A 16,187-nucleotide genomic window follows, 5' to 3' on the forward strand; every position below is an offset into this window, starting at 1 on the left:
ATCACATAGGTAATCATTTTAAAATTGGTCTTAAATTCAATTGGTGTTTTTTTATAAAGTATCACTAGTAATTAAAATTGATGTATTAGAATGTTTAATGAATTGCAGTTTTATTAATTTGACCGTATAATATAATTTAGCACATAGCACTTTGGTGAGCTTCATATAGATAAGCACAGGCACTTTAGAGGTTTTTAGTTAATTATTGGCAGCAGTGTAAACTCTTTTAAGTGATTCTAGAATATAAAGACGTACGGGGTTTTACTTTTCTTTTCTCTTTTTAAATTAATAAAATTATTCTTGACGGTTCATCTAAAGAATGAAAGGGTCATATTTACTAACGAGCAAATTTTTGCTTTGGAAGGCTCCGCTATGCTTTGTTATTTCTTGATGAATGCACATATTTATCAAATTGTGAAATTTTGTCTTGGCTAATGAATGCTGGCGTACTTTCTCCAGCAATAATTTGTCAGCGCGAACGTTTCTTAGCAAATTTTCTTTAGCATTACTTTCTTTCTAGAACTTCGTTCACATATTTACAATTAGGTCAATTTAAATATGGCAGATATAAAAAGGTCATATTGTATTTATTAATGATGTTGGTGAAATTGCTGGAAGTGGCCACTTATTATTTAACTTGTCCAAGGAAGCAAAAAAAAAAACAAAAAAACAATAGAAATCCTCTATTGTCCTAGACATGAGCCTATCCTAAAACAAATGTGGCACAAGCTTCAGATGAAACTTATATTTAACTGTAACAACTTGTAAACATATTTCCACATTAATAAATGAAAAAACACCAGTGTTCTGTCTTTTTTTTATAACTTTTTCGGAGTTCAGGATATGTTGTCACTGAGATAATAATATTGAGGATGTACAGTAGCTTCATCTTATCAATTTGCCAGGTAGAACCGCTTTCACTAGTGAATTGTCTTATTTGCCTTTTAGTAAATTGGCAATGTCCCAACGAATTGTCATTTTGGTGAATTTTCGCTAAAAAACACACTATGCTCTAGTAAATTTGCCCCATGGAGTTAAGATCCAGTTGAAATTGAAAGTTTTGGTTTCATTATTCTGCACAGTTTTGTTCATCAAAGAGCTAGCCTTCTTTTGTAATTAGTCTTACTTATTGGGCTTATGTTCAGTGGTGTAGCAACTTGCTGCTAGACCCCCCAGCAAAAAAATCTTAGGAGAGGCCTGGCACGTACAGCCTCTTCCGACTCAAACCCACTACCAGCCCACCTGCTACTTGCCTGCTGGCTTTCACACTCCCCACCCGTCAGCTTTCACGTTCAGTGGGGCTGGTGGGTGCCGCTGATCCAGGCCTGCTCCTGTGGAACTATGGGCCCGCTCCTGGCTTGTATAAATCTGTTAATTACAGGTTTCTACAGCTTAAATAACAATTTCTGCCAAACCTTCCAGTTCCACAGTAAACAAAACCAGCCAACTCAGGCCTGCTCCTTTGAAACCGTGGGCCTGCCTCCCCCCTCTGACCTCGGCCACAAACAGGAACATAAAGGTATGTGGGCGGGGGGGAGGATGGTGGCGTAAGGTTTAATGCTCGAAGGAGCTTGCAACTGGGATGAGGGGTCCTGAGGTGGCATCCTTGGTGGGTCCCACATACCCCAGTCCGACATTGGAAATGATTGGACAATTAGTAAAAAATAGTTTTAGTAGATTCCAGATGCTACATTTACAGTTTAGTCTTGCTTATTGCTTATACAGTATATCTTGAGTTGCTAAGTGCGGAAAGTTTAGAATGGCACAGGTGAAACTGTATCTTTTAATAATGTTGATTTAACTGCAATCAAGTTGACATCAGACTGTATAACATCCATTATAGGCTCTCGGTACAATGTGTAGTTTAATCCTATTTTGAAAAAAAATGTCTCTGCGTCAATTCCACTTACATTCCTGGTATTCCTGGTATAAATATCATTATTTGCATCTTATTATCTTTATGCCTGGGCCCCAAGAGTCACATTTCTAGAACCGTATTCGGAGGTCTAACATTTTGTTATTTCAGGTGGTTACGTTTACATGCTTTTTTTCTTTAAAGCTTTTCTGTGTAATACAAGAAAAGTGAGAGAGAAAAGCCAAATTCCTTAACTCTTTTTAAGCAGTAGATATATAGATGTATGATTATCATTGCACTTTGTTAGCATATGTAAAGGTTTTTAAGTAACATCAACAACCAGAAACTTACAGTATATACTTTTTGCCTGGCCATTAACCCATCGTGCTTCAGAGTCTTACACAGAAGCTAATAGCTGCACAGGACTTGCTGATTTCCCAGCCTGCATTATCTGACAATCTTCTGTGAAAGTTAACAGCGACAGATCGTAATGACCCACAGCTACTTAAATCCATTACAGCTTGGCTTGTTTCTTACAGGGACAGACAGGGTCAGATTGGGTGACTTTTTATAAGAGCAGTTAGCATAATTTAGTTTATACAGTTATCTAAATTCACAGAACTGAGAAAACCAAAAGAAGTGGATTAACTAATGTCTGCATTATGTTTTCATGTTCTGTTACATCTCAGTAAACAAAAAGGAAAAGATGTCACAAAAAGACCTACTCACTTTTAAACAACTCCTACACATCTAGATTTATCCTTTGTATTGCTGTATTTAATAGTACAGCATGTGAAGTCTTTCCACAGCTCTCTCTGGGGAATGACTGGAAGAACGAGTAGGTAGGAAAATATAGCCAGAGTCATATATTAAAGTGTATGCTGCATGGTAATTTGAATGTCAGTCCCAAAACTAGTGAGTGGGTAGATGTCAATTTCAGTGAACCAAGTTCTACCAAGCAGACAAAAACCAAGACTCAGGAACTGTCAGCCACAATACACAGTGTCACAACAATACTATAAATGTACATAATTTGTCTAGCAAACTGTCATTTTAGGGTCTGGAATTTTTTTTTTTTTTAAACCAGAGTGGAAACACTTGTCTGTAATTCACAACCATATATTTAGATGCAGCACTGAACTCCCAGATTTAGGGAAGTGTTATGATGACAACTAGGAGACAATTTTGCAAATAGGGCACACATTACAGCAATACACTTTGCATCAAGCTTAGTTGGTTTTTCGCAATGAAGTTATTTCGACAATATGAGCAAAATGTGTCATGTAAGACAGTTACAGTAGTTTAGTCAATTTGAAATAGTCTGCAAAGGAGCCTTCCTTCCTAATTAATACATATTTAATCAAAATTTATTTTTCTTGCAGAATTGTATATATATATACATATATATATATATATATATATATAGTTTTTCAAGGGAGAATGAGTGCACACTGGGAACATTTAAATCGGTTATTTTAAAACCATAATTTTATTTAAGTTAATTAAAAACAGGCCGACGTTTCGGTCCGCATCTAGGACCTTTTTCAATATATATATATATATATATATGTTTAGGCCAGAGGAAGGTCACTGCTACTGACCACTACATTGTGCTATTTCAAATACAGTACAGGTATGGGATTCATTACCCAAAAACCCATTATCCAAAGCTGCAAATTATGGATATGCCATCTCCCATTTTATCTAAATAACCCAAATTCTTAAAAATGATTTGCTTTTTCTCTGTAATAATAAAACAGTACTTGATCCACATAAATATAATTAGTTGTTATTGGAAACAAAACCAGCCTATTGGGTTTATTTAATGTTTAAATGATTTTCTAGTAGACTTAAGATATGAAGATCCAAATACCAGAAAGTTCAGTTATCAGTAAAACCCCAGGTTCCGAGCTTTCTGAATAACAGGTCTCATACCTGTATACAGATTTTTGGTTAAACTCAGGGATTAGGTCTGGGGTCTGGTTTGAAACCTTATTTAAAAAAATAAAAATTAACAAAGAATCAATACCAAGAAAACAAGTTGTAAAATGTTGAGCTGTAAAACGTTTTCCAAATCCTTAATTCCTGCAGTGCCCCATGGAGCAGAATGGTGTTTGACTGTTCAAACTAGGTGAGCACATTCTGTGGAAATGATACATTCATCTGCTTTGAAAAATATATAAATGAATTAATGTTTAAATAAATCTACCCCTTTCTTGGTAATGTTATAAAAAAGTCTTCATTTGGGCCCTAATAACTATAGCTGAATGGTTGTTGACAAGTATCAATTTAGGGCTATTTATTATATTAAGCCATTTTGTTTTAATAATAGTGTTTAATAAATAAGGACCAGTGAACTTTCATTCTGTATCAAGACTTTCCTTCACCTGAAATGACAAGGTAGATAAATATTTGCTGTTGTAAATTAAAAAGAAGATAACCCACTGACTCATTGGACATTGTGTGTAGAGTTGTTCATTGCATCATAGTCAGGATGAACTTCTACTGGCACAAAGTGTTCCTAGGGGGGAATAATGTTACGTTTACTAGTTTTCAAGGGAAATGTTTATTCTATTATACTGCCCGTTTCACCTTAACTACTTATCTTGCAGCTAACAAGGTAACTACAAACAAACTAGATGATAAATATTTATGTTCCCAGTGTTTTATTGGATTTTCTGTTTAAGTCTGCAAATGTTATTTCTCTGCAAGGTCTAAAGTCACATTTCTGGCTTATATTTAAATAACATTATGTTGATGATTTCTTATTGTCATTGTCTGGGGTTGTGAGTCACATTTCTTCTGTAGAGCATTCTACTGTGAAATGATAATTCTGTTTTATCAGGTGGATCAATTCCAGCAGTATGTGTTCTGAGATTTAAATAGTGAGAGAACAACCAAACTTCACTCCTTTTTTGGCACAAACTGTGCATTACTTCATCGGTTAAAATAATGATCTTATCTCAAACACTGCAAAAACAAAAGAAATGATATCAGGTGTACAAGTAAGATAGAAGATAGAGATAGCCAGTTCAATACCTACTTAAAACGACTACTCATATAAAAACTGAAAGTGGGAGAATATCGTAGGAACAAACATATGCAGTCTAGATTCAGCAAAACAGCAAAACCATAACCAGAGATCTGTCCAGGTATTGGCAACAAGATGCTTCTGGAACTAGGGTTGCAAAGCCAGCCTCTTGGTACAATCCATTAAGACTCAAAGGGGCTCATTTATTAAAGCAGCGCAGCGCACAAGTGGACGCAAAAGATTGTCTGCGCCATCACGAGCGTGATCGCTAATATATTTGCGTGATATTGCGCATAACACAGAGCTTTTGCGATGGTTTTGTTTATGCGCATTGCGCAAAAGATTGGGCATTTATGTCGCAAACGATGCCATGGTTGTTAGGGGCGTGGCTGTGGGCGTGGCTACAATGCGCTTGCACTGCGGCCGTCGCAGATTTGCGTCTGTATATGTGCAAAACTGCACCCGGGCAACAGCACCACAATTTTTACGACTGCCTCTTCGTGGCGTAATAGTAACGCTCTTCAAAATGCGCATTCCTGCCCAGCTGCGCTAGTATATTCACATTTTTGCGTTTCATGTTGCTTAAAAGAGAATTTTATATATGTGTGCAGAGCCACACTGCTAAACTGGGTTCTGGCAAATACAATGGTGCTGCTGTTGGTGGGGATGTTTGTTAACTCAAAGTTTACTCAAAGATGAACAACCCCTGTAAAGTGCATATTAACCACGCCTTCCACCCAACATGTTTATATTGACCAAGGTTCCTTTAAGGGTATCAGGTAGGCTAAACACCTTTGCAACCAAACAAACATTAGCACAGAAACAAATGCAGATGCGTCTAAGTGAACGCAATATGCGCAATATGTGACGCAACTAATTAAAGCAGCGCATTCATACATGAGCACAACTAATCCTTACCTTTGCGGTATCTTCCTGTGCGCACAATTTATTATAAGCACTGCGACAGCTGATACGCAGTTTCACACGTCGCACCTGTCTGTGTCTACATTAGCGCACAAATCGCACTGTTAAGGTATCGTGCGCTACATTATTAAATACTCGCATGCGCTGGGCAAATGTCAGGCCACTGCGCTCTTTTTAGCGCTGCGCTGCGTTAATAAATGAGCCCCAAAGTCTTTAGAATACCTTTGATATAATTAATATCCCTGCATCTTCCAATGCAAGTTCATAACTGAAATCCTCTCTATCTGTTATAAACTTTAAAAATAAGTTTATTTTAGAACTGTACACATTTAAGGCTTTTTCAGCTATACTTCATTTTATCAATTTGTCTTTTTGTTATAAGTGATGGTTCTCTGTATCTCGCTCTGCCCTCCTCGCCTTGCACTCTAAAGTTCTTCTGCAACTGAATGCTACAATCAGCTGATTTGTTTGTTAATGCTGAAAGTCTGAAGGAAAACTACATCTCATTTTCAAAAATAGCCTTAATCGGTTACCCATGTGGGATAGAACTGAGGTGCTATTTCTGGGCACTGCAACACCTTAACTGTGTCCAGTTTGTATGCTTGCAAGGTCTCGAATAGGCTCTGAAATTGGCTAGTATAAGTAAAAATGTGCATTTAATCAGGGTTTATTGCAGCAACTTATTCCATAAATTAGGAGGCCTTATTTATCAAATAAGTGTTTTATTAAAAAAATCAGACCAAGCTAGAATCCACGATTTGACCTTATATATACAAAAAAAAGCACGATTTCATTGAATAAGAGGAAAACTCAAATAAATTGGGCGAAAATCTGAATCATATGTTTTTTTCTGATTTTTTTCCCCGAATTCCTCGAATTTTTCTAATTTTTGCCAGAAATAGTGGGATTTTAGGGTTAATTCCAGCGCAGACCATAGAAACTTCCAAATAGCACAGGGACCTATCCCATTGACTTATTACATATTATACAACATTGGCAGGTCTGAGATGCCGGGTTTTTGGATTTGGACTTTTTGCAGCATTGGACTTTAATAAATCCAGAAAAATGTGAGTTTTTTTCCACTAAAAATTCGGATTTATAGTAAAAAAAACCTCGCATTTTTCTATTTTTTTGCATTCAGACTTTAATAAATAACCTCCTGTGTGTTGAAAAAGCCTGTATATCTGAATTCTTATATTCAAAAATATTTTACATGAGATACTGCAGCATATCATGAAAATGATTATTAATATGATTCATTCAGTAATTAGGACCCTGTTTCCCTGGGGCTCTAGTTTATTCAAACAGCATGCGCCTTTTTCTTTTTTTTTTTTATATTTCTCTTCTTCCTTTCTTATTTTTTTATCTACACAGTCTGCCAGTAAAACAGGGCAGTTGAGTTGTTATGAAATACTTCTCACTGTCTCCGTTTTGTCTGCATTAGTGCTGAAAGGAATTGTGGATGACATTAAAGTTAAAATTTTGGTTTTCAACAGCAGCAAATAACAGGCAATTAAAGAACTGGAGATTACTGGAGAACTATTTCCGGCCTGAAATATCATTTTATTTATGTAAGATAAATGTTTTTAGAGGCTTGTTTCACACAGAGCTTAAAGGGGAACTGTCATTGGTATGAACATGTGCCCAAACTGTAATGGAGACCTGTAAGGTTGCCACTTTGGCCTAATTACGTTTCTGAAGATTTTCTTACCTTATGTACCAAGTGTAGCATAACTTCCAGTGGCTCCAATTTTTTGCAGTCTTGTCCTGTATGAAAGACCCTAAAGGCCAATCGGAGAATTGACAGTGTCAACATCACTTTACAAGACAAGTATCCCTAAATATATATATAAATATGTGTTCATAATATTCATGATAAACACAACATTCTTCATCCATATTCCCAATTTAAAATATGTCATATTGGAAGAGATTAATCATTAGGTTCTACTAAGGGCTTCACACCTAGCAACAGATTTGTGAAAAATATGCATACATGGCATCTAATAGAGAGGATTTACCATATACCCAGCTTATCACAGACATCTTCAGTACATTCCATAGGGATTGTAGAAATAGGTGTCAATTTGCAAAAGCGCAGTAAACCATAGCAACCAATTGAAGATTTAATTAATGTAATGCAGCTTGAATAACAAAAGCAAATATCTAGACGTTATTGGCAATGAGTTACTGTAGAGCACTTAATTTGCTCCAATATTCATAAGTATCAGTCTGGGCCCTTTTAAACCGGAATCACATTTGAAAAAAATGTCTTCAAAGGTAAATACAAATTAGACCTTTAATAAATGGGAAAAAAAATACAGTATATAAGCGCACAGTATATGAGGTCTAAACACCTTTCCCATGTGTAATTGTGTATAGATCTATAGATGGAGGCGGCCTTATTAATGCATTGGGTAAACACAGCTGCACCACATGCACCGAGATAACTTAGTTCTGATAGAACGTTATAATACAAAATATAAAAATTCAAGTTGAAAAATGGAGTTTGAACTGCCATCTAAGCAATTAAAATAACTACATGAAAATACATCATGACTTTTGTCCCCAGTGCTAATATTTGCATTTGCGTTTGAACTATCTTGTGGGTTATATTATCTAGTAAATATTAGCTCTTCTCCAGAGAAGGGATGAAGGGTAGCAAAGGTTAATGTTTAACAACAGAGTAAGCGGTACCAAAATTGTACTGTAACCAGGCAAGTATTTATACCCATAACCTCCCCCAGCTTCTTATAATGATTAAGATGTAAGTAAACCAATATTGTAGACTCCTGTTAAGTTTCAGACCAGTTTATCATATCTCGTTCTGTCATATCCATTTATTACTTTATGTTAGCAGATAGATATTTGTTCTGTACACTCACCATATATGTTCAAAGCATTGTAATCACTGTACTAAAACACTATAGAGGTTAACCCAGGTGTGTAAATGATACAACAGGAAGTATCTCTGGCATAAACCACAATACTAAGGTGTGTGTTGTGTGTGGGGGGCATGTTCTCATATAGGAAATGAATCACAAATATTGTACAAATAATTGACATCAGCATTGACTTGCCAAGTATATTAACTGTGACTCTTAATGATTGTGCACTGTTTTTAAAATGAAATGTTCCAGTGTTCCAGAACATTAGAAGCCTTTTAGCAAGAATTTGTAATCCTTTATCATACAGTATGTTGCAGAATTACCACTAATTTTGTACAATAAAGGGAGACACACAGTAGTTTCTGCAGCACCTGGAATGCCAAAAGTTGCATTTTCCTTCTGTTCTGTATGTGATATGGCATTAGCATAATAAGTATATGTAATTGTGTACTCAAATTTAGCAACAAAGTTGCCTTTTTTAAGTTCAACACATTCATTTATCACACATTTATAAGCAGCATATTATTATTAAAGAGTAAAAATAGAGTTCATAAATTCTCAAAGAAGGATTCCCCACGTCTCTGTTGTCATGCATAGGATTTCTAGTGTTACATGTATCTAAATCCTATACAAATATATAGAGAACAGTGATTTCTCCCCGTCAACTGTAGTGACCTCTGTGATAAATAGGTGCCTTTGTTTGCCATGTTTGGTTCATAACAGTGACCCATGCTATTGAGAAACTTACCATATTAATGGTCTGATGGGGTCATTCCCAATGGGATTTTTGAACCTTTCTGATAGGTGTCTGATGGAGATCAGGCCACTATTGTTCAGGCATTACATTGTTTGGTTCCATACATGGGTAGTTAATGTGAATCCTGAGATGGTGAGCAAAACAAAATCCATGGATTGTATACATACATGTGTAAAACACAGAAAAAATAGGTCCTGAGTTTTTTCTGTATTCAAATTTGTTTATCTTCCTGGGATACAGACCCCCCCCCCCAAAAAAAAAAAATAAACATTTACTTTGCAATGTGGTAGAATGGATAAAGCTACATATTAAGAAAATTGCATTTGTTTTGCACTACATAGGGAACATTCTAGGGAAAATTTGATTAATAAAATACAACCAGAGCAAATAAGGAAATCCAGTACCTTAGTATGCACAGGAAAGCAATCCAGGCATACAAATGTCAGAATTTGATATAAACCTAATAAAGGAATCTGGTTAACAAATGGCCTAAAAGCAAAACTGTCTGCATTTTTTGTCATGTACAAATATTTGTGTACATTTTGATCATGTTGGTAGTAAAATGTTGAGAGTTGTAGGTGTTCAATAAAAGATCGTCTTTTTCCATGGTTAATCGTTGTTGTTGTTGTTGTTATTCACTGCTATTTGTCTTGCTTGATTTAACATTTGTATTGTCCACCTGGCTGCATGGTACCTGGTAGATACTAATTGGTAGTCTTCATTTGATACGAACATTTGCTGTGTTAATCCAAGCTTTTATAGATTTCAGTTCAGTTCATGCATAGAAAGAACATTTGTTGTTATTAAGTCACTAAAGCTAAAATGATCAGAAGCAATCTATCCATTAGCTGGACAAAGACTAATAAAGAGCAGGAGAAGCTTTGGGACAGCTGTTGTTAAAGGAGTGGTACACACCTTGTTCAACACAAGTTCAATGAATAGGGCTTGTTCTTACCATACTTTTTTGTTATTTCTTGAGCTAAAAAAACTGGAAATTAAAGTTACTCTGTATTTGGAACATGAATATTGTATGCAGTGGCATAACTAGATGTTACTGGGTCCTACAGCAGATTCGTTTTAGGGCCCCCAACATATTCAGAGGTTGTCCGGTTTTACCAATATATGTTGAAATTCCTCTTTATTTGGACCTCATGGGGCCCCCTATACCTCTGCCCCAGAAGCTCTGCTTCCTCTGTAGTTACACCACTGATTTTATGTAACACGCCTAGAACCTTGGTTATATCTTTCTAGTACCCTAGGAAATGTGGATGTATATCATATTTTACTGAACCTTTAATGGTACCTGTGTATACAAGTGCTTAGTGGTGGACAAGTGTTCAGACTAGAAACTGGAATGTCAGAAAGCTACAATTATCACTAAAAATTTATTTTATTGAAAAATATATAAAACACAGATCAATCTGAATCAAACAAGCATACGGTAAGGTACAGCATTGTATAAAACATATTCAAAGTGTCACAGATAAGGAGTTAAAAAAGCAGGTCATTTCCAGCTGTGGCTGTTTTCCTAATAATATCAAGTCAAAAACTGAGCCTCAGTATACACAGATCCATCTGTAAACTTCCTGTGCTATCCAAGCAGCTGTGCATTACACGCATTAATGCCAGGCAGGGAACACAAACTCCTCAGCATTAGCTAATATATACTTCTCAAAGGATCTCTACATACGAACGCTATTGTTGTGCTTTAAGTAGGACCCAGACACAATTTAGGAACCTTATGACCCAAGGTTTGGTTTCTTATCCCCTTTTATTGACCATAATATATTGCATGAGAAAGTAATATGAAACGGGATAGTGGTGATCCTCCTTGTATTGGGTCAATTTTATTGGCCCAGATCCATATGTTCCTATATCTAGGGAAATAAGACATGATGATCCGAAGAAACCATGCAAATAAATGGTCATTGGTCATTTGAAGTCTTGGAACTCTTGTCCCAATGTGCTGCCTCCTCTGTTTGCTTGGCTTGTGCTGTCTGCCTCACAAGGCCTCATCTAGTGTAAAAAATGTATTCGTTCAGCAGTACTCTTCACATTCAGTACCAAATTCCTTTGACAGCTGGCCTTGTGGTACAATTCAGTATATAAAAATAAAGAATATATGGGTACAGCAACCATTGAATATGATTGAGCGTGTGGGGACTGGGATGAGCACTACCCGAAAAACTTGATCCAGCAGTGCCCCCACTGTTTTACCATCTGTATGGACAGATGAACTAAACTGAAAAAGAACATTTTCTTGCATTTTCCCACAGTGTATTATTGATACCAACAATTTTTAATTACAAGAAAACAAGCGAATATATTGTCTAGAGCGAGTGAGACTTTCCTAATGAGAAGCAAATTTTGCTAGATCGCTGAAAACGTAATATATTTCACATAGTTTGGAAAAGTTCATGCAATCTTAGAGCAGTTATACTCTTTTAGATGAGAAGCTCTGAGGGAAAAGTAAAAAATGTAGGAAAATTGGCATTTGGGAACAAACACATGCACAAATAAACATGAGAAAGTGTTAATCTGGCAGCTTTATAAAGTAATTTCTGCCTAGACTGGGGGCAAGTATATGGTCAGAGGCAGGTGGATATGTTGCCAGGGATATAGCAGCCAATTGTGCTAAATGAATATTTGGACAAATGTAAAACACGAATAATGTAAGACAAAATAGGAAAATAATGAACATTCCATCAAACCAGAACTTGCTCATTTCTAGTCTTTTCACCTGCAGCCATTACACAGATCAGTTAATCCACCAAAGACCCAGAAACAGAAACTGGAGCATGTTTTTTTTAAAATGCTGGACATGATAACATGTAATCCTATATCTTAACTGGCCATTTGTACCATAAGTCTTACATGTAATGACATGGTAGGTACAGAGACTTGTATTTCTATCTATGGCCTTTCACTCAATTTAAAATCAGAAAATAGTGATCTTTTACCTTTGCATTAAATGCGAAAAAGTAGCTGACAATAAAGTATCAGGGCACCGATTGCTGAGTACATTGAGCATTAATTCTCTACATATTGCCATGTATGCAATTCCCATCTTGCCTACCTACACTTAAGGGCCCATTCACTAAGTTCGAGTGAAGGAATAGAAGAAAAAATACTTCGAATTTCGAAGTGTTTTTTTGGCTACTTCGACCATCGAATGGGCTACTTCGACTACGACTTTGAAACGAATGATTCAAACTAAAAATCGTTCGACTATTCGACCATTCGATAGTCGCAGTACTGTCTCTTTAAGAAAAAACTTCGACCCCCTAGTTTGCCACCTAAAAGCTACCGAAGTCAATGTTAGCCTATGGGGAAGGTCCCCATAGGCTTAGCTATCTTTTTTTGGTCGAAGGATAATCCTTAGATCGATGGCTTAAAATCCTTCGATCGAAGGATTTTAATTCCCCAGATGAATATCGAGGGCTAATTAACCCTCGATATTCGACCCTTAATACATCTGCCCCTAAGCAATACTGTATTTGCCATTAGATGTGTTCTTTTGCATTCTAAGCACCCTAGGGTCATTACCAGCCAGCTGAATTGCCCTTTAAGCTGTGAGTCTAACTTTTCCCAAGGAACCTCCTTTCTATCTATCTAAATTGTTACAATTTCTCATTTGCTTATCTCAAAAGTATCTGAGTTGCACCTGGGGCTCTCTACCAAAAGCAAATTAAATTAGAAATGTTGTTTCTTTTTCTGGCTGTTCAGTGCAGGACTGCACAGTTGGGAGGTATGACTTACTGCCTTATTCTCAATGTTTAGAAACATGATTTGCTATGGGGCATAGTAACTTCTTTTTACACTACAGTTTATAGAATTGTATTAGTTTTATTACTATAAGGACTGCACATCCTTCATATTTCTCTGTTGGGACTATACACATACCTCGGCTGATTATTGGTCAGCCAGAGATTCTGTTTATGGCACAGTATGAAAAGTACCACATTCTATATAACATGTTAGAGGTGTGAAGGAGACACCTGGCAGACTGGAAATCTGCTAGTGTTGCACCCCTGCACTTTTCTATTTTTTACACATTACTCTGCCATTAACAGGTAGGTTAAAAAGTGGATTAGTATAATGTACCAAGCATTCTATCATGTCTATTACTTTTTAATTGCACTCATGACAGGCCCCATCTATATGTCAATTCATCCAAATGTGTTTGCATTCTTTAAGCGTTTGAACTCTTTTCTGTGCTATGGGGTGTTAGTGCTCAGCTGCGACTTCAAAAATATATGAACTGCATTTTTTCCAGTACACCGCTAGACACCATGTTTATTAATAATGCATTGGCTTTTGTCAGAACTGTCATCCAGTTACCATTTAATTCTATTGAACAATCAGGGGATCAAAGATCATCTTCTCTCATGAGTTTAAATGAAGAGTGTCAGTAAAAAGAACTGGCTGTTTGAATTATTCAGGATCATACAGCTTCTGCCCTCTAGTTCAGGATACTAGTCTTAGACATCAGGTTGCTTATAAACAAGCTGCAGTCATCCTCGGTCAGGCCAGTGCTTTGTTTTACACATCATGAGAAGGCATACACAATATTTATTGGTTCAAAATTCTAGAACCAGTATAATGACTGTATAATGTCGACATAATACTCTGGCATGGACTTGTGGTCCTAGCTTTGTATTTACAGCAATGCAGAAGGTATGGAAGGTTCAAGTCATATTTACATCGAAGAATATTCATTGTGAAAGGCCTTGTGTCACTTAAGCTTGCTCAGCTGTTACTGGGACTTTACCATTTCCATTAAAAAAAGATATTTTATTCTTATACAGGAAATCTGACATTTTATTGACATTGAATGCATCCCTTACTGAAAACAGGCTGTATTAGCAATAAATTCCTTATTCCATTGTGTAATTGAATAATTTGGGTAAAATGAGCTGTGTTTCTGTTTTATATCTATTTAGTGTGTCTGTCTGGCAGGCTTTCTTCCTGTTTGACCTTTTGCACTGGAACAGCAAATGGTTATGGTAGCTGGGATAGAATTTGTACCAGTAGCATGACATTTGGCCAGAGGAAAAAACGGCAAATTGGCTAAATTCGCTAGGGCTTGTTCTCACTGTTGTTGCACCTACTGTAAGGTAGCTTTGTCTTGCTAATACTGTAGACAGGTTAAGATGCACTGCTTTAAGAAGCTGTGATTATAAGAACATAAACATATAATAAAGGGCACAAAGTTTGCCCAGGTACAGTAACTCTTAGCAACCAATAAGATTTCAAACTTTGCACCTTTTTTTACAGTACACAAACCAAACATCTAATTAATTGTGTTTTTTTTATATATCAAAAATGGGTATAAATAAAAATCTCTTCATGTAGTTTATTTAAACATAATGGAAAAATGCACTATTTTGACTATTTCACACATTACATGTTTACATTTCAAGGGACCAGCATTTTATTGCACCATCGGAATCCAGAAGGAACATTGGTCTTCACTAGGGACAAATGATGGGGGCTGTTGACTTTTTAGTTGTGATTACTTTGTTACTAATCAATCTTTGTGTAGATCTTCCCTTTCACTTTTTGTTTTATTATTAACCACCACTCCTTACATGTACTCCACCCTTTCCTCCTTTAACTATAAAGTGAAGATGTGCTCACAGCAGGCAAATGTGCATGTGGCCATAGCATCAACTTAAATTCCTTGTTCTACCTGCAGAAGGCTACAAAAATTCTAATCAATTATTGGTTGCAATTGGTTAGTTTCCAGGTGCATATTTACCCAATGTTGATAAATAAGCTCCAATATTTAAGACTTGAAGATGGTCACTGTGGTCATTCAATAAATTTTTCAATAGGGTTACAGTTGAATCAAAGTTGTCAGGTGACAGGGACAGTTTGTAATACAACCTGCAGATTGTAGGTTTCGACTGTCCTTTTGCAAAGTATTGTTGTCACCATCTTTCCTGGATGTATGATTTGTCTTTAATTAGTATCTGTCTGCCCTTTGCATCTGTAATTTGGTTTAAGAAAAACAAAACAGCTGAATTAAAATAAAAAAATAAATAAATAAAAGTAATTAAAATAATAATAGCGGCCTTTAATTTTGCATTTCTTTCTTGGTTCTTTCTAGTATGCCTTGGAAATACTAACCGATTAAATCAGCTGGGTAACACAGAAGAACACTACGTCAGCCTTAAAAAGATGTATGATGGGTGTGAAATTGTGCTTGGAAATCTGGAGATTACTTATTTAGACCTCCTGAATGATACCTCCTTCCTACGGGTAAGAAATACATAATGATTTATCATTTTAAATACTGTATATATGTACCATATAGGAAGATAATATGTAACATATAGGATTCATGCAGAGTTTGTGTATTTTCCTGTTGGGACAAAAATAAACCACTTCTCATTAGAAATTATAGAAATTATTGGTGTTATGGCTGACATAAGCAAATATAATGATTTGGGTGCTCAGGCATTCATTGCTTTGTTGTGAAATAAGCCTTTCTATTATCTATAAGTAAGCCTTTCTATTATCTATAATACAAATGTAAGACCATTCCCAAACATTGCCCTAATAAAGCGAGTGAATTGACCAAAGACAATAACAGAAATGGAGGAATAGGGAGTGTCATGACATGGGCAGAAACAAATACCTACCTACTTACTCCAAACTGCCCTAAAAATAATCCACTCTTACCATTCCCTTTACTGTTGGAATATTTTAGGCCACAGCTTTATTGCA

General features: G+C 36.1%; 1 protein-coding gene across 2 annotated transcripts in view; it reads left to right on the forward strand.

Annotated features, from left to right (window-relative positions):
• egfr.L (epidermal growth factor receptor L homeolog) overlaps positions 1-16,187 on the forward strand; it is a 135,385-nt gene that overhangs the window by 75,519 nt on the left and 43,679 nt on the right. For both annotated transcript variants that reach the window (XM_041566091.1, XM_018267536.2), the window contains exon 2: positions 15,568-15,719. In XM_041566091.1, coding sequence (XP_041422025.1) covers positions 15,568-15,719 — 152 coding nt within the window. The remainder of the gene's footprint in view (positions 1-15,567; positions 15,720-16,187) is intronic.

This window comes from Xenopus laevis, chromosome 6L (genome assembly GCF_017654675.1).
Source record: "Xenopus laevis strain J_2021 chromosome 6L, Xenopus_laevis_v10.1, whole genome shotgun sequence".
NCBI lineage: Eukaryota > Metazoa > Chordata > Amphibia > Anura > Pipidae > Xenopus > Xenopus laevis.